Source organism: Apiospora kogelbergensis (assembly GCF_038363985.1).
Source record: "Apiospora kogelbergensis strain CBS 113332 chromosome Unknown utg000002l_segment0_segment0, whole genome shotgun sequence".
In the NCBI taxonomy this organism is placed as follows: Eukaryota; Fungi; Ascomycota; class Sordariomycetes; order Amphisphaeriales; family Apiosporaceae; genus Apiospora; species Apiospora kogelbergensis.
Genome location: NW_027117419.1, coordinates 1,992,223 through 2,017,933, shown reverse-complemented (window position 1 = coordinate 2,017,933; position 25,711 = coordinate 1,992,223). Strand labels below are relative to the sequence as shown.

The 25,711-nt window shown below is 52.8% G+C and overlaps 5 protein-coding genes across 5 annotated transcripts; 2 read left to right on the top strand and 3 right to left on the bottom strand.

Annotated features, from left to right (window-relative positions):
- Positions 1 to 11,921: 11,921 nt before the first annotated feature.
- Positions 11,922 to 14,070, top strand: PG998_003524 (uncharacterized protein; the record flags this gene model as incomplete). Its single annotated transcript, XM_066870342.1, has 3 exons — positions 11,922 to 12,553; positions 12,606 to 12,613; positions 12,866 to 14,070. 3 exons carry the CDS (start codon positions 11,922 to 11,924, stop codon positions 14,068 to 14,070), a joined length of 1,845 nt encoding a protein of 614 aa, XP_066734092.1.
- A 2,448-nt stretch (positions 14,071 to 16,518) lies between these two features.
- Positions 16,519 to 17,154, bottom strand: PG998_003523 (uncharacterized protein; the record flags this gene model as incomplete). The annotated part of the gene is made up of 2 exons (XM_066870341.1): positions 16,519 to 16,999; positions 17,069 to 17,154. The coding sequence occupies 2 exons, from the start codon at positions 17,152 to 17,154 to the stop codon at positions 16,519 to 16,521; spliced, it is 567 nt and encodes a 188-aa protein (XP_066734091.1).
- A 2,136-nt stretch (positions 17,155 to 19,290) lies between these two features.
- Positions 19,291 to 20,878, bottom strand: PG998_003522 (uncharacterized protein; the record flags this gene model as incomplete). The annotated part of the gene is given in 4 exon segments (XM_066870340.1): positions 19,291 to 19,342; positions 19,363 to 20,432; positions 20,444 to 20,755; positions 20,783 to 20,878. 4 exon segments carry the CDS (start codon positions 20,876 to 20,878, stop codon positions 19,291 to 19,293), a joined length of 1,530 nt encoding a protein of 509 aa, XP_066734090.1.
- A 1,417-nt stretch (positions 20,879 to 22,295) lies between these two features.
- On the top strand, positions 22,296 to 24,273 carry PG998_003521 (uncharacterized protein; the record flags this gene model as incomplete). The annotated part of the gene is made up of 2 exons (XM_066870339.1): positions 22,296 to 22,312; positions 22,398 to 24,273. The coding sequence occupies 2 exons, from the start codon at positions 22,296 to 22,298 to the stop codon at positions 24,271 to 24,273; spliced, it is 1,893 nt and encodes a 630-aa protein (XP_066734089.1).
- Positions 24,274 to 24,783: 510 nt separating this feature from the next.
- PG998_003520 (uncharacterized protein) lies at positions 24,784 to 25,689 on the bottom strand (the record flags this gene model as incomplete). Its single annotated transcript, XM_066870338.1, has 1 exon — positions 24,784 to 25,689. The coding sequence occupies one exon, from the start codon at positions 25,687 to 25,689 to the stop codon at positions 24,784 to 24,786; it is 906 nt and encodes a 301-aa protein (XP_066734088.1).
- Positions 25,690 to 25,711: the final 22 nt, after the last annotated feature.

The following is a 25,711-nucleotide window of genomic DNA, read 5'->3' as shown; positions in this document are numbered from 1 at the left end:
TTGGCTGGGATTAAGAATGAATGGAGCCGAGAGCGACGGACTGCTTCAGGTTTATTAGAGATGTGCAGGCATTCACTGAATATGCAGAGTTGTATGGTTCGTCTGTCAAAGTGAGGGTTGCCAGGGACATCTCTGGAATCCTACGTCAAGGTCGTATTTGGCGCCATTGACAACCACTCCGTCGAAGATCCCGGAGCTGAGCAGCTCTTCGTTGATGTACACTTCACGTGCTCACGAGCCGACCAAGCGTGAGCGAAATTGCTATCGTGCATTGGCTTGGTGCTTCGGCCTCTTTCATGAGTTTTTAATCTTGTTTTCCCTTCATGATCGGCCGGCGACTGGTTTGAACCAGTCGCCGTCATGGGTTACCGAGTCTGGGGTTCGACGTTTGCAAAGAGGTACGAGCCTGGTAGTTGTGGAAAGCCAAAACATGTGCTACGGCGCGGGTGACAGCGGCTAGCCAATCCGGCTGGATCTTGGAAGCTTGGCTCCTCTTTGACAGGTCGGCGTACTGGATGTATGTAGATGGCATGCTCGCATTCGTCTGATGTTGCTATTGGCGATGCAGACTACGGTAGGCGGTAGGCGGAATGCAACTCATCCCAAAGATGAGACGAAAACCCAAAACCGAGCTTTGGCTGGTGCGCGCTGACAACCGGGGGCCCGCGTGGTTTTGGTGCCGCTCCTTTGCAATCTCGCCGGGATGTGTGGGCAGTAGTGTGCGGTCATGAGTGGCCTCTGCTGCTTCTGCTGGGTTTCAAACAAGGTCGAATGCGACTCTGGAATGGTGAAACCCGATCGCTCTAAACCGTTATCCGCTAGAGCGGTGCGGGTAGCCATGTGTTTGGGATGGAGTCGCAGAAGTCGAGAGGGAATGCGTGATCTGATAAGGACAGGGAGGTTGTGCTATAGCCCCTGAAAATAGTGGTGTCGTTGCGACTCGGCCAGTGTCAGTGTCAGTCTGGACAAGCTCGGCCCCAAGCCATCTTCCTAGCCGGCCATTGTAACCGGGCGCGACTGGGACACCGCCGTATGCAAGTATGGGACGTACCATGGTACGACAAGCGCAGCCGGCATGTTTATCCTCATTCAGGCCAGCCACCGCTCGAGATCCCCCAACAGGGCAACAGGGGACGTACATAACCTTACATTGCTGCGGGCTCGCTTGACTGACTGAACTTCTAGATTTTTCTCCGAGTCTTCAGAGTGGACGGGAGTTGGTCCGCAATCTTTCCGTAATTGCCAGCAATCAAGGAGCCCCGGCGGCGCAATTGCAGACTGGCTGCGCAACTCCACAAAACCATACCGCGGCCGAATCGTATTGTCTTGTGCCCTGGTATTTGGGCTTATCGCCAGCCCTCCAGCTGCTGACATCCATGTCGGCATAGACCATGGTCTGCTAGTTCGTGGGTGAATGCAACGTCGGTCCACTGGTAAGCGAGTCAAGGAACGCGTCAGGAACGCAGGTACAGCACCGGGTACCTCTTTTTCGGGCTGGAGCACTACGAGTGGTACGGGGCTGATGAGGGAAAACAGCAGCCCGGGAAGCAGCCAGGCGAGAGAACGTCTGGGCTGGAAAAATCCGGATGCCACAATAGACGAAACCTCGAGCGGAGGACTGGCTGCAGCCGGGATATGTCATCTGTAGCGCGCATTGGAGAAATGCCGTCGGGCAATTCCTACGTACAGCATAACGAAGCCGGCCGGGTATGCAGCAGGGCGATGACGATTCTTAGTTCTGGGCGGTGGTTGTTGATCCTTGCTCTCGTCGAGTCGACGAGTCTTCTTACCGACCCTCTGGGTAAAAAGAGTCGCGCTAGCACCAAGCCCGTCTCCAATGAAGCTCCTCCTCCTACGCCAGCCTACGCCAGCCTCAGGGTGGCTAGGCCGGGTTGTTTACTGGGTTGCCTGCCCACACTGCTTGTACAGCGTCGTACCCGCCCGTCTTCTCCATGTGTGTGGTTGAGGTTTTTTGTTCGTCAATGAGCAATCACCCTTACCAATCATGACCTTGCCTGCCAACCTAGGCAAAGTAAGCAGATAGCTAATACATAGCTGGCTGGCGACGCTACGTCAATACGAGTCCCCTACCACGCACGTTTCGACAACGGCGCAAGACTGGTTCGTCTTTGTCAACGGGGAATCGTCAAGTCATACATAATTGGACAGTTTGGGCAAAATGGAAGGGATGGGTCTGGTCTCGCTTAGAAGATTTTTTTCCCCCTTCTTACTTTTTCCACCTTCTCCTCTTGAAATCGATACTTGCAATCAGCCGCCTCACCAATGATCTAAGCGCAAAAGGGGTCTCGGAACAAACCAGTTGCAATTATTGCCATCGGGCATGCTACACCCCTCCACGCGCAGAAACGCCCGTTCTAGAGAGAAGAAAAATCTCCGTGTGGCTGGCCTTGTTGCCTGCGTGCATTCAACGCATAAAACAAAGATGAGATGACGGCTGTTGAGTGCCTGTGCATCGTTCGAGGATCAGCCAGAGGCCCGTGAGACCATCAAAGTGTTTAAAAATGCTCCGAATAGACGAGATGAATACTTTATGCATTATATCCCCATGATGCCATCGCTTGGCCGATTTCATGTCGATAATCGTCGGAATCTGCAGCTTTCGGTGATTCGGGCCAGCAGGAGTTGGAAATGCGGCCTGGCTTCGTAATCATGTTGGCGGCTGTTGATTGGGGAAAAGGCTCCTCATGATCTCCGATATCAGTTTTCCGCTTGCGTAGAGACTATGCAACTCCCATCACCTCTGGGGCATAATCTTGGCAAGGCGCATGGTGATGGGTGCGTATGGTCATGCATATGGTATATCTCTTTAACCCCGTCGGCTTAGGTTTGACAGAATCATTACGATCGATACTTGGCCAACATTCCCCGGATGTCGCTACTCGGGGCATGTTGTTCACACATCGGGGTGGCGCAATGCTACGTCTCAACCGACTTACTGCTTCTGTAGATACTCAGCTTATTACCCTAGAAATGCTACAATGTCAGGATTGCAGTATCCATCCAGCAGGCACTTGAAAATCATGGAAGGCCATGCAAGCATACGGATATGGCCAATGTACTTCAATTGTGTATGCCGTCCATGATGCAGGGGTAGCTGACGTTTGACGAAGCCAGGTTTCGCTATTGGGTCGACCGCACACGTAAAGTACCAATCACAGACGCTACATGTACTTACTCACGCCCATGACTGATGTCTGCTTATAAGAAAGCACTAACCCCACAAGACTTACATCAAATGGGAGGGGTGGCCTTGAAATCCTTGCTGACATGGTCGATATACATACATATGTACATAGGAATCGGGTACGATGTATGTAAGTACCCAATGTACGTCGACGCAATTGATTTGCTGCGTGCAACTTCTACATATGATAGGCACACGCACTGCGCTGCGAGAAGTAGGGGTGGCGTCGGTCCATTGTTACTGGGCGGTGGGAGCCATTGCGGCAACTCCTTCTCCGATGAAATCAACGACGATCTGTTCCGAATTGCATTACGGTGAGCTGCGTTTTGAAAATATTGGTGACAATTTATCCTCTGATTAGTCGTTCCCACTAGTGGGGGTATCAATAGTCGTGAAAAATATACCTACTAGCACGCCTTGCGAGCTGTTGGTATCATATCAGAAGATCATATTTTACCTTCCTCCACAGATGTGGTTTGCATTGCCGGTGCAGTGGTTTGGCTAGATAGTTCCCGTCTTTGGAACCAGGATTCGATCGTCACTCAACCATAGCGCCCCAGCCTTGTCTACAAGGCCCAGAATCGTAAGGGCATTAGTGGTGAACGTCGACCAGGCAGCCATGTTCGCGGAACCCAGACCAGGCTCACCCACTCCCACGTTGTTTGTCCTTGTCTAGTGTCGAAGGAAGGGGGTTGTCTGAGGTAAAAAGATGGTTATGTAGATTGTGACCAAGTTGCTGACTCGTTAGCAAATCAGCTTTGGCCTCGGGGCAGTTAACTACCAGCGTCGAGAGTCATGATTGGCCAGGCGCAACAATAACAACAAATCCTTGCTTTGCCAACCCATCTGATCAATCAGTCTGGCCTGATCTCGGAGTCTATTCTTAATTACGACCACGTTGATAATCGATTAATAGAAGGGTTTTATAGTCAACGTGTACCCCCTCGTGACCGGGAGGCTGCCAACTCATATTGTCTTCTGCGACATCTCCTTTGATTACCGTATGCGATGCAAGGCCTCGGTGGCCGATGGGGCGGACGTCCGTTACGAACGAGGCCATCGGTCTTTTGTGCAACTGCTGACCCTTTGAACAAGGGACAAGGGGGAGGAGGGGTTGGAAATGCTGGGCGGTGACCCTCAATTCAGGACCTTCCACCGCCCTGGGAAAAGGAAGGGAGAAAGAAGGGAACAGTTGATACCAATACCAGGGAAACAGCCAAAACTAGGGTGCGTGCAAATTGCAACTGGATTAAACCAGGACAGGTGGAACACTGGAGATGAGGTGACCAAACCACGAACCCGGCCAAACTCGTGGCAGCTCGGGCTACGAGCTGGCCAAGTCAACCCATGAGTGCTTGGCGCTATAGTAGTCGCCGACCTATTGCGACGTTGGACGAGAGCCGCGGTACGGGGCCCAAGATCCTTCCCTATGATTGAGGGTCCTATCACTCTGGATGCCACTCTTTACTCCTCTGGAGGGAATTAGCTGGCTGAGAAATCTTCTTCGGTGTTCCTTCCTACCCAGCCCCGGGGCTGCCGAAACTCCCCGGACCAAAGGACAGCGCAGTTGGGTTCCGCGATCTACGCCTACCTGACCTAACCACGGGGAGCTTCCTAGCTTCTGAATATAGAGCCCATCAGGCGAGGTTGAAGACACAGGCTATATGCCTACTCCCTATGATGCGCCCGCAACAGCTGTGATATACCAAGCCAGCCCATAGTACCTCCCAAGTTACCGGGCTGGGTCTAATTGAATGTACCTCCAAAGCCCAGGAGCGTTTGCAGCATTGGTTTTATTCATGAGGTACCAATCTTGACAACGAGCTAATTGCTATACGCTGCCATCTCGTCGTGTAGAACCTGACGGCGGAAACACATTTTCTGCTTTAGGTAGGTAACGCATCTTTAGACCGAATGCAAGACACTCGTAACGAACGACAAGCTCCTCGACCAAGCGGCTGTCAAAACGGTTTTGGTAGCCGATGCAGGTGTGGATATCCTTAGCCGGCTAATCTGCACGTACACCAGACTAGTACATTCACAAGAACAAAACAGAGATCAGACGAAAAAAAAGGTCAGGGGGTCGAGACCCTTGGAACATTGCTGCCGGTACAAATGCATCGTTGCTGCAAGCTTGCATGTGTACCTGTAACTGTGCGGTGCACTTGAGTTTAGTTGAAGCCTGGTTAAAAGTGCCTTCAAAGAGGGTGTGGGCGAGCGGGCGAGCTATAAGCAACTCGTACCTTTTGACATATATGTATCACGACGGCATACCTAAAGTGATGCTTACTTACGTATCAAGAAAAAAAAACATCCGTAATCCAGCTCTGGTTCAGCTCTGGTCCTACACCTGAATGCCATTTCCCCTTACTGCTCCTGAGCGACGAAGATCAGCGCACGAGTGACGAGTGAAAATGACAAGCTCTTGCGGTTAATTTGAGAGCTCCATGAGTCACTGTCAATCTCGGCGTTTGCCTGCACAAGCCCTACAGCTCGCGACCCTTTATGAGCTCGAGGACCAGCCAAAGGACGGATTTCAAGGACGTGGGCTGGCCTCACATGTTGGTGTTGTTGGTGTTGGTGCTATTGGTTGGTGCTGTTGGTGCTTAATCAAGCCCTGAGCGTTTAATGGTTCATGCTTGAAATGAACATGCTATGCTGGTTGGCAACTGGATGCGGGGTTGGTTGTGAGGTTCGTCTCCCTCGTCTGGTGTTGCTACAGTACATGCGGGTGGCGGGATCAACCGGAGGATTATTATTCGAGCAGATGGCAGTACCACATCGACGGGCGGCCTGCCACCTATCAATCCGTACAGAAGCAGTTCATTCAACTCGCCGCGGGCGTTCAATCTTGATAGGTATGCAGATCAGCTCGAGTGCATGAATTCGCACAAACTGATCTCATACAGGCTAAGGGGCGGCGAGCGCACAAACTGACTCGCGTATCATACCATGCGACAGGTGTCGTCGATCTGCTGCAAAACTTATTATTAGCTGAGACTCGAACACTGAGTATTGCAGCGACGACAAGTGGCAGGAGCACGTGCAACGGAGGGAAGTACCGTACGTTTGATGCGAAAGTCGCATAAGGAGGCTCTGCTGGCCCTTCAGTCAATGCTCTTTGACGGGTGGATTTCCTCCTGTCAAGTGGGCACTGTGAACATTGGAACAAGAACGAATCTGGTACTTTTCGTCCCATCTCTTACCACCCTATTCAATTTTGGCCTGCAGCTGACAGGTGTGAAAAAGCACGGTTGCCTCCAAATTAGCGTATCCCGGCATAGCGGGTGTACTATGGGATGTGCCGACAAATAACTGCCAGGATCTCGACTTTAGGTCTAGATGTGTGTATAGGTCTCTGTAGGTATTATGTTATACCTGATATGCCAAGTAACGCAGCTGCAGAGCCTGTCTGTAAGTGTGTGTGTGCGTGCGTGCGCGCGCGTGTGTGTGCATCTGGTGTATGCGCCTGCTTGCAAGCCCTGCCTGCAGGTGACTTAATGGTAAGAGCCCTCGCATGTCATGTAACGTATGCACACACATTCATGATTTGCTGCGAGCCTCGGTGTACTTTCCTACCTACTTATTATGCAAAAAAGAAAGAGGCGCGCAGCTCGATCCCTCCCCCTGTTATTGCCTTATTTCCTGCCGGTGCAGTCGATGCTACAATGGCTACGTAAGTTGGCAGTGCAATACGCATCGTCATCTTGATGTTTAGCTATGCATAAAGATTACTAGATCCATGTAATACACACCCTTCTGCCAAGAGAGGGGTGTAATGTCACATTCCGTTGCTGATATGCAAAGGCGGCTCAGCCAAGTACTCATGTACCCACTCAACCACGAGGAACGCAATCAAATCAATCTTCGGAGGTGAGTCGAGGGGCAGAGTTACAGAGTCGCGCAAAGAACAAACAGGCTGCGGAGACCTCTGGGTCTCAATGTTAGCATCGTTGCAATAAGAGCATTCCTATAGCCGTCTGCCTGCTGGGTATACACCGTAATTATCAAGAATCAAAGGACGGCCCCCTTCTGGAGGGGAGGAGGTTCCGGACAAGGTACGTAACCGACCTCCGACTAACGAGTTGTCTTTAAGTGGGCAGAAGACTCGAGAGCGAGGTTGCGACTGGCCGGCTCGGAGCAGCCCCAGCTGCCAACCCGGGGTCCAGGTCCATCTGATACACCCATCCACTTTGACCCAAGGTGTCAGCTAGGAAGACCTTGTCATCTGTGCCAAGTCTGAAGCTGTTCGTTCATCGCGGCATAAACAATTCAACCTGTCAAAACCAACGCGTGTCTGCTAATTAAAGATCATCTGAAGCTCTTGGTGTGACAGGTGTGGTTTCTCGGTAAACAGAAGGGCTAATGCTTAGATCCTCTGGCCTGGTGGTCGGTCCGCCGCCGCTAATGCGTAGTTGACTTACGGGGTATGAGGGCCGAGGGACGAACCATTGCCTCGGACGAACAAGATTCGAGACGTTGCGTGATGGAGTCGGGAGGTATCCATCGTCGCTGGCAGCCAAGCGAGCAGTCAAAGGATCAAAGGGTCTCAGCAAAAAGTCCCACCAAAGCCCGAAAAGCTGCTCGACCAGCCGCAAGGGGACCCTCGTCTGCCTGTCTGCAAGCTGTGGAAAGGCCGTGTCACGGAAAACGTATGGAAGCTCAAGCAGTATACTACTTACTCACCACCACTACCACTACTAACAAGCGGCGGTATTGCTCGGCAGGCAGCGTCGCCCGGAGCAAAAGAAATGGGCATGCAGATTGCTGTCTCCAAAAAGCCTAATCGGTCCACACCATCTCCAGTCCTTGCTTGCTCATGACATGGCATTAGTATGTACCGCTAGGTGTGGCTTGGTCGGAGAAGGAGGATTGATGCCGCTCGGGGGATTTTCTCGTAACTTGAGGAGAATTATTGACTTCCTCTGGCCCCCGTTGATCTCCGTGGAATGCAGCATGTTCATCTCCAGTGGATCGGGATATTTCATTTCATTCTAGATCGCCCACCACCACGTACTCTCTCCTACAGTACATAGCTGGCATGAAATATCCCTAATGGCGCAAACCACGACCGCCGCCTCCGCCGAGCAGAACACCATGGCTCTGCAGATCATATAGGCAATTTCTACATATACCGTCACTAGAAGAGCGCGAGAATTCAATAAAGTGGCCTCGATAATGTCCCTAGTCCGTCAGTCTCATTGTGTGCCGAGGGGGTGTGGTTCAACTAAACCACTAGAGGCAAGGGGTACCCCAGCTTATACATCCTTGTTCGTTATGCCATCTGTGCTTTCAAGCCCGTACCGTGCTCGTGGCGTTCCTCGCCAGTGCCCATCAGCATTGTCATGTCACACATTCGATGGTCGATGATTTAAATTTCAACGTCATTCGTGCCGCCGCCAGGCCGTAGCTGTATCTCATTCTGGCTTCAGTCGGGCCTGTCCAGGGCAATGGTTTCTTTGGTGGCGGCTTTTGTATTGCTAGCAATCATCGAGCTATTTTGCCTAGCTCGCGCTGTGCTCGCAAACTTACAAGGTTAAAAACACAATTATGTGACGGCTGAATTCAATGGTGTCCTCGACTAGGTGGCCACGCGATGCATATCAAGCACAGACTTATTGGCTGGTCCATGCATTCCCGTCATGTCATTGACCTCGACCTTAAACGTCGGAGTGAGGTAGATGGGCTCGAGCAAACCCAAACCGAAATGCGGAGAGAAGAGCAACGCCTGGCCAAACGGTTAGCCGCTTGGGATATTGTGTCAATGATTGCTGCTGGGCTTTCCCAAAAGCAAAGCCGCCGTCATGTCATCCGGCATCTAGCCTGCCTGCTACCCGCTGTGTGTGGCGTCGACTATGACCCGAGCCCAGCGCGAAATCTGGTTCATGCTTCAAAGACAAGACTGCCGATGCGGGTTCCTCACTTGCCTGCCTACCTAGGTTGGAAGAGGAAGGCCTCGGCCGACAGGCCAAACAACTTGACGCTTGGGGGTTCCCATTGTATACTCGCTTAGTCTGCCTATGCAGTCTATCAAAACCACTCTGCTAGATCGGCGGGATCCTGGGGCCTGTCTGTGCTGCAGCCTCTAGGAGGAGAGGCCCGCCCCGAGGCCCCGAGACCTAGACACGGAGGACCTCATACGCATAGTGTGTAGAATCTTCGGTCCTCAATCTCTTCGGCAGTCTATTTTGGACAACGATGGGACCTACGATCAAACTTACGTTGAGCGCCATATCCGTCCGTCAACCACATCGTTTGTTTCCGGGGCTAGTGGTGCTTGGACAGCTGTATACATACGTAATCTATGGTAACAACTCCGTCAGCAGCCACTCGGGAGCCTGTCCTCTCGACTTCCGTTACCTGACATATTCTACGCGTACCCTGTCTGCTTTGATTCGACTCCATGTGGACGAAAGAGAGGACCCCCTTTTTTTTTCTCTCGAAGAGAGCCTCTCAGGTCGAATGCGTATCGATTTTTGATCCTCAATAATCATGCATGGACACCACCGTGGTGTCAGGAGATAACCTATGTGCACCTTGGCGAAGTAGGCAGGTAGGTTGGTGTATTTTCTGCATCATCGAATCGTTACGGTACCTCCAAGCATGCATGTGCTTGGGTGTATCTACGCAACCAGTAACGTGATGTATTGTAGATGGGTACCGAATATGTATGTATGTAGGCATGTAGGGTAGGCATGTAGGTAAATTCATGAAGGGAAGGGAAGGGAAGGGAAGCTTTTTCAGGCAATCAGACGCCTCCGGATGGACGCCTCTTGCAAACCGTTAAACTGCACGCCCCACCATGTGCAGGTCAACCCTTGGCCCAATCAGCCCTGTACGTCTCTCGCGGCCAATCTCCCTCTTCTCTTCCTCAGTCATTTTGTCTATTATTGTATCCCCTCCCCTCTGGTGGCCGGCATGGTATATTGGATGGATTGGTTGACTGATACGAACGACAGGACATGACACGAACGAACGGAGCGTAGACTCAGGCTAGGTCGGGCCTCGAAATCTGGCACTGGCACTGGCACTGGCACTGGCATTGGCTTTTCGGCGGACTGGCCCTGGCTCCCTCCACTGGCCCTGAAGCGCCTGGCATGGCGGGCATGGCGGGCATGGCGCTGCGCATATCCCATCTAATTTCACGACGCTCGGACACTGGACAGTGGTTTACGGAGAATTTATGAACCAGGCCCGCAACCCTTTAACCTAGCACCTAGCAAGCATATCACGGCATAGCATTTCGCTCCCAGGATGCCTCGAGTGCTAAGCCTGAACAATATGTCATCGACATATACATACCTTTCTCTACCTATGTACCGCACCTCCACGCATTGCACATTCCCATCTCCACTAGAGCGCTTCATCCTCGCTGGGAAAAGCAATGTTATTTCCAATCTAATAGCATGGCCAGTCTAAAAAGGGCAGGCGACTAGCCTACGCCTGTCAAAGTTACTCCTCTCTCGCTCTTCTCTTCTGTCACAGTCATCGAGAGAGCAAGCCTGGGAGGGCTTCGGAGGGAGTGAGGTGTGCCTGGACTGAGAAAACAGAAGATACACCCCCAGTCAGCGTGTCCGGGATCGAGCCACACTTGTACGCTCCACAATCCCAAGTCCCAGTCCCAGTCGAGGTTCAAGTCGTTAGAGACACCCTTGTTCCCACACCATGCATTTCATCAACATCGACCCAGGTGTCATTCTTGGGAAGTACCCACAGGTGGGTTCCATCCCAGGCTTGTCCTGTCTTCTTCGTTTGGTCTCTGCGCTTCCCTTTTTCCCAATAAGAGAGCTATGTAGGCTTGGATAGCTCACACCCAACCCAACCACCCCCCCTGCCCGGCCGCCCCCCCCAAAGGTCTTTTCATGTTGATACCTTTCATCTGGGTATTGCAATGTACGGCCCGCCCTTCAAGGAGAGCCAGTAGGGGGTAGCCGTAGTGAGCAGGTACTTAGCTACCGGTGCATTGTACATCCAGAGGTATCTACTTACCGTTCAGAGCTGTCCAGCGGATCTGGCGTCCGTGCAATGGTCTGGCGCCCCCATGAACCAATATCCTGGTCACTACATATTGGGCCAATCTCTAATGAGTTGCACAAAAACCTCCCACGATCCCACTCGGTTGATCGTTGTGAGAGACATTTGAGCTTCCTCCCATCTTTGTCCCTTATTGTTCAATGTCCTCGACTTGAACCGGCGCCTCAGAGTAACCGTGCTGCCTCCCAGATCGGCTAATAAGCTCGTGCTGCCACATGAGTCGAGGTACCGCATTGGATCTGCACCTTTCCGTCGCTTGTCCGCTCTCCAAAATACTCACAACACTGCCGCATGCCGTACGACCTGACGCTCGAAGTCTCGGTGTCCCAAAGTCTTACCAAACCACTATCGTGTCCCACGCAGAGTCGAATTTGCCCCTAAGACCTCGTTAGTAGACACTTGCCCGGAGTTGCCTCCTGGCGACGGCACAGAGGTCGGATATCTGGCCCTGAAAAGCACGCCTCGGCTGTCCTCGTGGGTGGCATATAACCAACCAAGCCTCCGCACGAGCCCGCGGGCATCACTTCGCCTCATCCGCCTGTATCTTGGACTGCGTTCCGTCATTTTGCCTCGAGGAAACCGGATTAGCAGCGACCAAGGGCACCTGGTCACCTCCGTCTCAGCGCAGACGTCGGGAGCTCTCTGCCCTGTGTATTAGCCCCCCGGGTTTCCGCCCGATTCCATGCAAAACCTAATCCACAACAGCGAGAAGACTGAAGTTCCACTCGGCCAGCGCCGAGGCATATCCAATCTGGCGCGCTTCGCTCTCGACTTGAGTTGGGCCAGCGCAGCGACGGAGTGCCCTCTCGGTTCAAGGGCCTATCCTTCTCCGCCCATGTCAGGGTCGCCACCGCTCCCACCCAAGCCAAACTTGGAGGCCGGTGAACGCGGCCAAAGCAACTTCCAGCCCACCAGTCACGATGTGTACCGCACCGGCTCGAGTATACCTGGAATAGAATATCGAGCACATTCGCAACAAGGGATACAAACTCCCCAGCCACAGCTCCCGCCACCCATGGCGACTGGGATTCGAGCATATCCGGGAGAAGCAGAGCGAGCCACATTTCCTTATCGACGCCCCGAAGAAGCCATGGGGAGACCGATTTCCTACCACGGTCAAGTGGGATCCATGGTCTCGCAGTCGCAGTACCCGTTACCGCCTGTAGCCGGACACGCCTCAGGTCCCTCGCCATACTCTTTACCCACAAGGCCTCAACCTCCAGAGAACCCGCCGTATACTTCGCCGAAATCTCAAAGGAAAACCAAGGGCCATGTAGCTTCGGCATGTGTCCCTTGCAAAAGGGCGCATCTCAGGTATGTTGATTCGTTCCCCAAAGGTGGCTGTACCAAAAGCTGACTCTCGCAGATGTGATGGTACGTTATATTCTTAGTTTTTTGTATCCACCATTACCGATACCGCCATCGGCCGAAATGTTTCAGTCTTGTGTCCCACCGACTTCAGAAATCACAGGATTCTGGAGCTCCAGGATTCATGATGGTTTCACCAGTACTGTTTTGTTCCTCCATGAATAAGGCGCCTTGGAGCGCCAGAGCCTGGCGTGATCATGGGTTTGGCATAAAACTGCAGCTTTGTAGTTGAAGCATTGCTAACTCGTTACTTTATAGCCCAGAGACCATGTTCGCGATGCCTGAGTAATGGCAAAGAGGATGCCTGCGTAGACGTGCAACACAAAAAGCGAGGCCGGCCAAGGTTACGGGACGATCGAGAATCGCGGTTCGACGCAGCCCGGTTTGGCAACCCCACGGAATCGAGTGTACGGCGACCAGTCTCGTTGTTTGCACCGGTCAGTGCTCCGGCAGTGCCCTACGATGATCCGCTTCGAAGAACACAATCTTATCGAGTCCTGAAGTCGCAACCACCGGATCCCACTATCCCAAGGTATCTCGAACGCGGCTCTGCCAGTGATGCCAATGTCTACCCCCCGCCACTGACCATCGCACCACGACCTTCCGAGCCAGTGGCGTTTTTGACAGTGGACCTCGAGGTCGCGCGGGTGTCGGGCACGTTTGTGGATGCTATTGGGGCTGGGTCAGCACAGGCAATCCAAAGGCGCAGGCTAGAGGATCTCATCCTTCCCCAGGAGCGAGAAAGAGTGCTAGCTCTCCAACGCTCACTCCAGGACGAGCAAGTAAGGAAAGACCCAACCTATTTGCCGCCTATTTTTGGCCGCCAAGAGGCAGACAGGGTATTCCAGGCACTTCCATTCGACCCAGAGACGATCTCGAGGTTCCTGTTGGACCGGCAGGACACGTTCTACTTCCAGACAGTAGAGGGCCAGTCTCGACAGTATCCAATCCGACTCGGCCTGGTAAAGGAAGAATCCATATACTTTGTCGTCGTGCTCCTTATCACGCAATCAAGGTCCATCTCAAACCCTTCGCCATCTGCGCAACAAAGGGACCTTCCTTATGCGTATCAGCCTCAATCCTATACGCAACTGACACCTGTGTCGGCGTCTTTCGAGCCAAATCGGCATCGATGGGGTGAGCTCCTGGATTCCAGAGAACCTGGGCACAGCTCCCGGCAACCAGTCACCCCAGCATCCATAGTTGCAGGACCAAGCCCAGGCGTTAGCCCAAACATCCCTTCATATTCACCATCCTCATCTGTTCGATCAGATCACCCATCAGGGCCATCATACCATATTCCTCGAAGCGAGCTGTCAATGCACAGGCCCTCTCAGCCGGCAGGCTATCAGCTTCCACCGATTCGAAGCCAGGCCCAGCCTGTTCACCAGGCAGACCCCCGTACAGGTCGTGTCGATATCGGCGGGCTGCTCGACCAGCCGAATGCCCCGAGGGGCTCTTAATGCACGCCAACATCCCATTTTGTTGAGTTGCTTTCAGGGTCAAAAATCAATGCTAGTCCGACCTGGTGGCATCAGGAGAAGCAGCAACTTACCATGGCCGGCCACCTTTGCCATTGGTTGTGTACGTGTACCATTATACGTTGAATACCCGATTCGTTGCGTTGGAGATACCATTGTCCATGATCAGCACGGCCTTCTATGACTCCTCTTTCCCGAAGATTTCTTCTAATTCATGACTCTCGGACTCGACCACGATCATTTCTTTGCATCCGGGTGGCGTTTCGTTCCAATTGTTTTTCTTTTCTTTGTCCTGCGAGCATCGGTCGCCGCATTTAGGGTTTTTGGGACGTAATTGGGTTTTTGTTAATTCGAAGGCACCGCTTGCTCGGTGGCTGAAGGGACGGCGGTGTAAGGCTATTCGCGGGGTGTCTCCTGTTCCAATGGACTGTTTCCCGGGGCCTGAGCCGGGTCGGGTCGTGTCGTAACGAGACTTCCAATCTCCAGAGGATACGCGATGTCCGGGGGCGGCTGTCGGCTTGCCCGTATTATCAGGTAGCGATGGGTATTATCTTGAAAGGCAGGCTGCGAAGGGTTGCACAACGCGGGGTCCGCTGATTTGGTGATGGAAGCAGGTTCCGGCACGAAGCTGGCTGCTCCATGCTGAACAGGCGAATCGGGAGACTCCTGGGGTGGGATTTCCAGAGGACCGTTGGCGCAGTGTGTACGCCCCCATGGGCAGTGCTTGGGAGTAATCCGAAATGTGTACGATATATTGTAAATATAAGGAGAAGAAGAAGGACATGAAGAACAAAACAAACGGAACGAAACAAATCCCACGAGGTACCCAAGCTTCAAACAAGAAACAAAAAGGGTTCTTCCTTCTTAATTTCCCAGTGCGGGCTGAAATTGGATCCGAGCTTATATAGAGTTGCAGTATTGAGTGAGTTATCTGGCTTTGCTAAGGCAAATGTGACGTGCTAGGACAGATATTGCTGCTATATAATACCTGTGTTATTGCACGGGACGTGGTCGAGGCCGTCAATAATGACCGAGGCCGCGGGATCGGGGCTACGGGGAAGGAAGGACGTGGAGGAATTAATGGCAGGGATGACCAGGGGCGGGAGTACAAGTAGCCAGGTCGATGAAAATAAAACAGCACGAAGAATGAGAAGAAGCACTCTCGGAGCGAATAAGCAAGCTTCCAAGGCGTACGGTGATGGAGTGATGGAGTGATTGAGGGCGGGAATCGTTTTGGGGAGAGCACCTTCATCACGCATATGCATATACACGCAGAGGGACACACCGTACTTTCATCCAATGTCATTTCTATGTATTTGATTTCAGGGTAGTAGCCGCGCGCAGACACTAGACACGCGGACACACAAACACACAGACACACACCTCTCAAGGGAAGGAGGCAGGAGGCTTTTCCCTGGCTGCATACCATCGGGAATTAAGATCGTGGGCGGGCGGGACCCAAACGTCGCTCGCCAATGAGAAAATAACCCGACGCGGGAATGCCCAAAGTTTATCTACTACCACCTTTCGACTGTTGCCAGCTCTCCTGGCCATGTAACTCCAAAGAACCTGACACCGATCAAGGAGTGGTGTGTGCCACCCACCACCACGACCACCACCACCACCACCACACCGACCGACTTTTCGCTTTGCTCTCCAGCGGGATTTACCGCTACTGACACTCCAAATCCACTCACCTCGTCTGCTGGGCTAAAAGCGCATGCATGCTACGTATCATGAGGAGAAAAGAGAGAGAGGGAGATTGCGTGGTTAATACTTCAGCAAGCAACAATGAGCGAGGAACGACCCTGCTACTTGAGGGGGCGGCACAGCAGACGGCCGCCAGACCGTAAAACCCCCAAACAAGCCAGGAAAGCTGCAAGCGGCCAGGCCCACCGTCCAAGTCTTTGATTGCTATCAAAATGGCCTGACATGACCGGCACCACCTAAGCCAATAGCAAGCCTGCGTGCGGTTAGCAGGCCCAATTACCCTATTCAAATCCGTCGGCGATCCCTGTTCAACGAGCTTAAGCGACGTGTTGGCCAGCGTCGTCCACCACCAGCAAGGCCATGATGGAGTTGCGTTCCCGAATCGGCTGAAGACGGAAAAGGATGATGCAACGTCGGCCGGCAAAGGACATCGAATAAAGGAACTCCCAATCTCAGATCCATCACATGCTGAACGCTTCAACATATTGAGGAAATGATCAGCTCAAGAGGTCGCGTGTCGTGTAACCAAGGCCAGTTCCATCGATATTGCATCCCGCAACTCTCAAATCAAACAATACGAGAGGGAAACACAAATGAAAACGATAGGCCGAAACTCCAGTTGATATGACGCGTTGGAGAAAAGAAAAGGGAAGAGAAAAAGCAGAAAGTAACCGCGCGCCAAAGGAGCGCCGGCGGCCCTTGACCGTCAGACCAGTGCGGCTAGCTCAAGCCATCGTCACCCTTCGTTGACGACGCCTTGATCCTCTTTGCTGCGTGGCCAGAATCCAGGCTCTTCTTCGCTGGCCGATCATTGTCGTCCCGTCGCTGTTCACTTGCCACAGCAGAACCGCCTCCAGTCTGTTGCTGCTGGCGCGGCTGCTTGGACTGCAGCAACTCTTCGATTTCCCTGGCCATCCCATCAGGCTCCTGCGGGCTGTTATCTTCGATGATCTCTTGGAGCCCCCGCTTCTCCATCTGAGGTCGAGGCTCAAATGGCAGTGGCGGGGGCGTCAGGCCTCGAAACTGACTGTTGTCCCACTTCAGGATGTCGTCGGTCGTACTTGCTGGGTGCGGCTCGTCCGGGGCCGATTGCTGGAGCTGCGCGTAACGGGCCAAGGCCCGCGTCAACCGCCGTCTTCCTTGAGAGCCCTGTCTTCCTTCCTGGGGTTCGCGGCCGACACGAGGAGTCTCACTGCGGCTTCTGTACGCGCCCGCGTTAGTAAACGGCTAGTGAATTTCATATCGGGAATTTCTTGGGTGCTCAACGTACTCAGACCCTACTGTCGCGTGCGTTGAGAGAGTCTCATCTTCACCAACCACAGACTGATCTTGGTCTCCGATAACCGATCGCGGCATAATGGGATTTTCTGTCTACCGACCCGATATATCGAGATGATTTGTATTATTCGTATGATATGTATGGCGCAATTATACAAGAGGTCAAGTTACCGGGATCTGCCAAATTACTGCGCCAAGATGCGCCCATCGATGCCTTTATATAAGACTCGACACAGTACAGTTCGGTTTCTCGAGCGTTTCCTGACTTACCTCCAACACCATCATGCAACCCGTAGCAAAGGATGAACATTATCGATATTCGGGCTTTCCGATCACTTGACTGCTCTGAGTGCCTGCGCCTTGCACTACCCCCTAACATGTTACAGCCGAAGAAACCAAACAGAGTAGGTACCTTTATGGAGGCCTGCCTTCTGCTTTTTTGCCGTTTACACCAGGAACCTAGTGCCGTAGGTGGCTTGTCAGCCCGGCAGCCACCCCTGGTTCTTCGTAGATCAGCCGCTGATTCTTCTTCAGAATTCCTAGAGAAAAGATCTTACCAGCAGACGAACCGCCATCTATACCACATAGTCATACCAAGTATTCTAGGTGGTACGAGCTGAAGCGCGGCTGTCATGCACATAAGACTCCGGAAGCGCGGTGCGTTGCATGCTTACCCACAGTCTGAGCAATGATGTCCTGGTTTTAACACGTTCACGGTGTATTACACAGCATTTACCGCAATACACAACCTGAGCAAGCGCTTAGCGCATCTCTCATCAATCAGAGTTGGCAAAACTGGAGGGAGGTTGGCGGTTTTCCTAAGGCTCAGCCACCACCACGAGCTGTTACAAGGATCGTCGAGCCGCCCCCAGAATAATTAGAAATTTTGGTCTTATGTGTGCCTTTGGTGAGTATAGGGAGAGAGTGCGCACGTGTGTGCGCAAGGCTATGCAACTGTACTACGCATAGTAGTTGGCGGCGTCTTAATTGCGAAGCACTGCTCTGTGCTGTATCAAAGCCGCTGACAAACTTCCTATCCTCTGTTGGCCTTGTCCGTCTAGGGGAACTTGAAATGCCTGCTATGTGTGATGGCGACGTCTCGTGCCATATTATAATATCTCGAAAACCTCTAGAAGCTTGATCTTCTTGGCTCGCACAGAGATACATTAGGAGATAGCTGTATCCAAGAAGAAGATTGAGCCGAGCATGTGATTGTTTTGTTATGTGTAGAAACATGCACGAGTCAGCCCCTATCAGATAAATGGTGTTGCAGAAATGGAGGATGAGATGCATCATCCCTCATGGTCGACATTACATCAGGTTGAACAGCTGCGGGCTGCTAATAGATCACAGCCTCTCGGAAGCAACGCCGGGCCAGCGAGGAGGGGGCAGACAATAGCAACAACATCCATTGCGCCCCCTCAATAGTCGAACGCTGTGCCGCAACACAGCCGACTGGATACCTTTGGCAGCGAGCTTATCGCTGACACTATTTTATATTTCCTTCCCATTTCTTCAAAACTTTTGGTCAAGGATAGCCATGGGGCCAGGATGAGGCGGCGTCCCCCAGCCTGATTCCTGGGGGCTTATTCGTGATGCTCTCCAGCCCGAGGATCTTACCACAGATCGTCGTCGCAAAAACTCCTACCCAAAACTATAGAGCTGGGCGACCGAAGAACAGACATTGGGTTGGGAAAGTTGGAGCCATCTCGCAGGATATAGCTGGCATGCACTGCCGCCGCCATTATCATTACGCTTCCAAGTTGGCCGACAGCTGTGTCCAGAGACCGCCAAAAGTAGATTCTGGTCTAGCCTCAGCCCTACACCACAAGTGACCTGATCAAAGGTGCATGCGCTCCAGTTTGCTACGCAGGAGCCTGGTGGTTTATCACTTTACTCGTCATATTCAAGTCGTGGCGGATGCAACTAGTGATATAAACATTTGTCACAACGCCTTCAGCAGGACCACTCGCATACTTCAACTTCAACACGATGAGGCGAAGAGATACGTGTAATAGTTATAAACAGAGCGTTAGACCTTGGGAGATCGTTCAGTGCTGGCTGACCATCCCGCCCGTCTGCTTCCGCAAAGGCAAGCCGCACAATCAGTGTATTGGAGAGAGAGCCTTTTCAAAGCGCTCCGAGCACATCCACCACAAGACCGGCCGCAGTCTTAGCCATGCCCATAGCCATGACCAGGTCGTCGTAGTTCTTCTACATGCCCTCAGGGCCCAGCAGTGCCTTCTTGTGGGCCTCCTGCTCCTCGCTCGGCGGCAGGATCCGCACATTTGCGGTGCCGCGCACATCGTGTGTCTCCCCGCGCAGGCCAGGCGAATGGTCCACTCCAGCTGGTGCGTCAACGAGATATTGTATGTATCAAATGAAGGATAGAGGCAGCGGCCGAACGGGCTCTCGGCCGCCGCTCCTAGCGTGGTGGAACCTGTTTGGGAGAGGCGGATGCCGAGATGAGCGCCGATGTTGAACGGCGAGCCAATGAAAAAGTGACCTTCCTCGCTGGGGACAAAGTGGGAGTAGTTCAGCATTGGTATGTCGGGGGTTTTCATGATGCTGTCGTCCACAGGCCGTATCGAGAATCGCCCGTTGCCGTCATTGCTATCAGGGTTCTCGGAATTCGTGGCGGCGCTGTGCGTCTCGTCGGCGAGTTTGGTAGAGATCTCGCCCGCTTTGTAATCGGGTGGCAGCTCATCTCTGATATTACCTCTTACCACGAGAGGAATTTTGACCGAGTAGTCCGCCTGCGAGAGTCCAAAAGGGATAGTGAACTCGTGTTCGCGCTCTTCTTTGTGGTATTTGCTAAATGTACCAGGGGTCCGGGTCCGGGTCTTTGCTTTCAGGCTCAGCTCGATGGATACAAACTTCACAGACGGTAGACGGGAGAGATCGTCGTCCGGACATATGGAAGTAAGCTCGTTCTGCAACTTGGGTACGATGAAAAGCTTGATTGGAATAGGGTCAGGATGCTCCAATTGTATGACCGTGGGGTAGACCACCTTGGTGGTATAGGTATATTTGGGTGTCTTGGAAGGGTTCCAGAACCTCCGCTGCCTCTCCCGAAATGTCATCTTCCTCTCCACATCATCAGCGAGCAGCATTTCCGTCCGGAGTAGACGGGTGGCTTCATGAATCCCGAATTCATAATCGCTGCCTTCGATGGGATTCGCTGTCGACTGCTTGCGGATGAACAAGGGAAACTGAACTGTGATGCTCTCGGCACCCGGGCAAACAAGACTGGCCTCGAGTACATATTCAATATACGCCTCAAACTTGCTACCAGACCAACCCGACTTGGAGGAAAAGTAAAAGACCGAAGGAAGTCCATGCTTCGTCACATCATCCTGTGATGAACTGAGGTAAAACCCTTCCCGGTGCCCTCCCCAGCCACCGGTTGCTGTGAGACAGGCTCGCTCTTCTCCCGTGCCCAGTCATCGCCGCGCGACGCGAAGCCAGGCTGCGACGTCTTGGGGATGGTGATGGCGAAAGGGAACCGCGCAGGTCCCGTCATGGCGCCCTGCGAGACGACATGTGACTGGTCGAACAGCACAGCGCGGCCGCGGTAGATCTGGGTCGAGTTCTGCGACTTCCGCAACACCTTGGTCTTGGCGCGGCCGAACAGCCGGATGCGCACCTCGGTCCGCGAGACGTCACCGGACATCTTCTTCTGGAAAAAAGGCTGGCTGCAACTCACGTGGCCCAGCACGGTGTCGCCGGGTACGTAGACCGACTGGAAATCGATGACGTCGATGTCCAAGCCGGCCTGGCCTTTATATGCGTGGCGTGGCATGTTGAGGCTATCGCTACGATCTAGGTAGTGTGAAAGTTAGGTCGCGTGGGTTGAAAGATGAACCAACATAGCCCAGCCTGCGAGGAACGGATTGATATAGACGATGACAGCCATGGCTCATCACCAGATAGAACGGTAAGCCGGGGCGAAGGGGGCATTTATATATTCCTAGGCTGATCGCATGGCTCAGTGTAAGCTTGGTAGAATTCTCGATCGACTAATAAGGACAGAGGGCGATGCGGGTTTCAGCTTCTGGGGTTATTGCGACATGGGGGAGGCACACGACGATACGATGACTACCGCCATTGGCCACACAGCCTATCTCAGACGAATCCTACGAGCGTTACAGGTGTCTCATGAATTTCATCAACATATGACTTATCGTAAACGGCAACCAACCGAGTCTACACTTGCAGACATTGATTTCGTCTCTCCCGTAATAATGATTGGTGGCAAAGACTTTGTTGGCTGAGACCCAGCGCTGCTTCGGTGGTGACGGTGACGGTGACGGTGACCTTGAGCCGAAAATCGCATCATGAGCCGACAGTCGCTCGCTCGAGGCTTAGTCGGCCGCAATTCGAACGTGGCGCTGCACCAGCGTAAATAGATGTCCACACCATCTAGCGATACATGACCCAACTCATTCTCATTTGAAACCCCGAGAAAGAAAACAGGTCTAGATTCCCCAGGACGAGCTGTGGTAGGAAGTTGTGCTGCTCTCCAAAGAGAAGGAAGGTGCGTCGTTGGAATCTGGATTCGAAACTGGCCAATGCTCAATAGACAGGCACCTTCCGTCATGTGATTTGTATTAGCAACGGCATCTACATCTTGATACTCCAGGAACAACATCACCCGACACACAAACAATTCCCCAGGAAGCGGATGGCCGAGTTCAGAACAAACATCTATTTCTCATTTGCAAAGCGGCCGCAAGAAGAACCTCAGTTGCCCGGGGATGGTTACGTGTACTCTGCCTCAATGACCCTTGGGTGCGACAAGATCTTCCACACCTTAAGCTTCCGACCATTTACGCCCCTCCCTTGAGCAGCACAACAACACTGAACCCTCGGGAAGCGCCTTGGTAATCCAGATAATGGACGAGGCTATGGATATAGACACTCCAAGGGGGTAAAAAGAAAGGCTGACGAACCTTTGGTAGAAGAGGCTGGGCCGCGCCGCATCCAGGCAAGTAGTGCCTTGTGCAGTCGCTTCACAACCAATATCCCCGAACTGACTGGTGTCTCTCGAATTTAGGCACTTGACCAAGATGTCGTGAACAAGATTGCTGCAGGTGAAATCATTGTAGCCCCGGTTCACGCTTTGAAGGAGTTGATGGAAAACGCAGTTGATGCTGGGTCCACATCCCTCGAGGTTCTTGTCAAGGAAGGTGGATTGAAATTACTGCAAATCACCGACAATGGCCATGGTATCGATGTAAGTTCCTCTTAAACAGCCCAACATATTCTATTGGAAACTCACAGTCTTCCTAGAAAGATGACATGGCTATACTCTGTGAAAGGTTTACCACTTCAAAGTTGAAGAAATTCGAGGACCTGCACAGCATCAACACCTATGGCTTCCGAGGGGAAGCTCTGGCTAGCATAAGCCATATCGCGCATCTCACGGTTACCACGAAGACCAAGGACTCCAACTGCGCATGGCGTGCCAAATACGATGGGGGAAGATTGGTACCGGCCAAACCAGGCCAATCTGCGGACCCTAAGCCGACAGCAGGGAGGAATGGCACTCAGATCACAGTAGAAGACCTCTTCTACAACGTGCCAACCCGGCGGAGGGCTTTCAGATCTGCATCTGATGAGTACAATAAGATTATCGACATGGTGGGACGGTACTCGATCCATTGCCAAGGTGTTGCCTTTTCTTGCAAGAAGCATGGCGACTCAGGGACTTCTATTGCCATCCAGGCTGCTGCCACCACCATGGATCGCATTCTGCAAATTCATGGTGGCAGCGTAGCAAACGAACTGATCGAGTATGCCGCGTCCGACGACCGTTATGGGTTCAGTGCTAAAGGATGGGCGACTAATGCGAATTACCATATCAAGAAGACAACGCTGCTCATCTTCATCAACAATCGAGCGGTCGACTCCTCTAATATCAAGAAGGCTATCGAGCAGACGTATTCGACCTTCCTGCCTAAAAACGGTCACCCGTTTGTTTATCTCAGCCTTGAAATTGACCCTCAGCGAGTAGATGTAAACGTACATCCGACTAAGCGTGAAGTGAACTTCCTCAATGAAGATGAGATCACGCAGGCGATTTGCGAGAACATTCGGCACAAACTGGCGGCCGTGGATACAAGCCGTACCTTCATGACACAGTCCCTGCTACCTGGAAGCATCGGAACCTCAGGCACACCACAACCTGATACTAGCGCCTTTTTAGTCAAGACTTCCGCTGCGAAGGGCAAGGCTCCAGTGCGGGCCTACGAGAACAATCTTGTACGCACAGATTCATCAATGCGTAAGATTACCAGCATGTTCCCGACTACTGGCAAAGATGGGCCATCTGGGGTGCAAGAAGAGATTGACACGGAACCAGAGTACCAAGTCACAGATCGCGAGCCCATCGTTTGCCGGTTGACTAGTGTGCGACAGCTACGCACTGCAGTAAGGGATGATATGCATCACGGTCTGACTGAGGTATTTGCCGGTCACACATTTGTTGGTATAGTCGACGAACAGCGAAGACTGGCTGCTATGCAAGGTGGCGTGAAACTATACCTAGTGGACTATGGGCGTGCTTGCCTGGAATACTTCTACCAAGTCGGACTCACGGATTTTGGGAACTTTGGGACTATCAAGTTCCAGCCAGCTCTCGATCTGCGCGAGGTCCTCACAATAGCCGCCGAACGTGAGAAAGCAACAGCAGTCGATGGAGGACTTGCCGAGGACGACGATTTCAACGTCGAGGAAGTTGTCGAGATGGTAGCAGACCAGTTGATTGAGCGACGTGAAATGTTGCAAGAATACTTCAGTCTCGAGATCTCCCCAGCCGGCGAATTGATCAGCATTCCACTTCTGTGCAAGGGGTATACGCCGCCCATGGCAAAACTCCCTCAGTTCTTACTCCGGCTCGGCCCGCACGTGGACTGGCTAGACGAGCAGGCCTGCTTCGAGGGCTTCCTTCGTGAACTGGCAAGCTTCTATGTGCCTGAGCAGTTGCCTCCGGTGCCAGGCAATACGGAGCAACTGGATGCGGAGGATATTCCAGACGAGCTCAAGGCCAGAAGAGCGCATGTCAGACGGGCAATCGAGCACGTCTTCTTCCCAGCATTCAAGGCAAGACTGGTAGCTACGAAGTCGTTAATGAATGGCGGCGTGCTAGAACTGACTGACTTGAAGGGACTTTACAGGGTGTTTGAGAGATGTTAAGACTCGCGAAGGACGAGTAAACACGATGCACCGAGGATATGCACTGACGCTAGATACCCCGGGACCGGAGTTTCGAATTGCTTTGCTATCTGTTATATGTATGAGGTCTTGGCGCGAACTACTACGGCATAGTTGTCAAAGGCGCATGCAATTTGTACAAATGGGTGGCTGTATTCTGGTGAGGACACATGTAGGTAGCTTCATAACAGATCACATGATCTCCATGCATCAATCCAGGTAGCTGTCAAATATAACAAAAATTCATAAAGCCCATGATGGTACTTACCTTTGCGTTCATCTCATAGCGTTTCCCAGTTCTCACAAGCAGCCTATGGTGCTTGCTGATTGCCGCAAACGTTAAGGGGGGTAGATCTGTAGTCAGGGGGCGACATTCTCTGAGGGAGTTAGGTTCGAAAATCGCATTCGGTTCTATTAATGAACTCACAGCGTAAAGCCAGAAGGAAAACCCATGTCATGCCGCTAACGCCGACCGTATCGTATCCTCGTTTATCACACAGGCGATCCTGCCAGGCGCTGAAGATAAGTAAATGTCTGTAAGCACCCCCACAAACTTCCAAGGGCTTGCTCTTCATCAGCCTCTTCATCCGATAGGCTTGACTTTCTTCTTTTTCTTGCCGGGCTCCCCCGAGCTGCTGCCCCCTTGCCCTTTTGGAATTGGCGCCAGCTGGAGATGCGCTGGTCGCGGGTAGCCTCCCAGTCCTGGTCGTGCTGGCGCTTGCGCTTGCGCTCGTCGATCTCCTCCTCCTGGCGGCGCTGCTCGCGGCCCTCCTCCTGCATCTGGGCCTTGACCTGGCGGCGGCGGCGCTGCTCGTTGTCAATAAGGACCTCGCGGGTCTTGACGCGCCAGTCACGGGCGAAGTCGTCGGTGCGCAGCTCGGGCGAGTCGACGGTCCACTTGTTCTCGCGCATCAGCAGCATGCGCGCGTCGGCGATGGCCTCGTCCAGACGCTCCCGGTGCTTCTCGTCCATCAGCTCCGTCTGCGCCTTCTTCAGCCGGTCGAAGGCGTCGGGCGCCTGCGGGTTCTTTGTCTTATCCGGATGGATTAGCAGCGACTTGGTGCGGTACGTCTTCTTGATGTCGGACTCGGGCACACCCGGGTTCAGGTCTAGGACGGCATATCTGTGGGAGAGAGCGGTGTTAGTGTGGTTCTTCTTGGCATTGTCCAGTCGATTGAGGGGCGGGGACATACGCATCAAGTCGGAAGGCTTTGAGGATCCGGTCGATTTCGGCGTCCTGGTACGAGGGTTAGTCATGAAGACTCGTATATACACGACGGAAGAGGGAAAGGCAGTCGTTACCTTCTCAAACTCCTTGGCCTCGGAGTTGAGCGCATCGAGCGCATCTATGTCCTCCTTCTCCATCAACTTAGGATCCGACGGAATCTCAGCTGCCATTTTGGCCAACGATCTCGTTCGA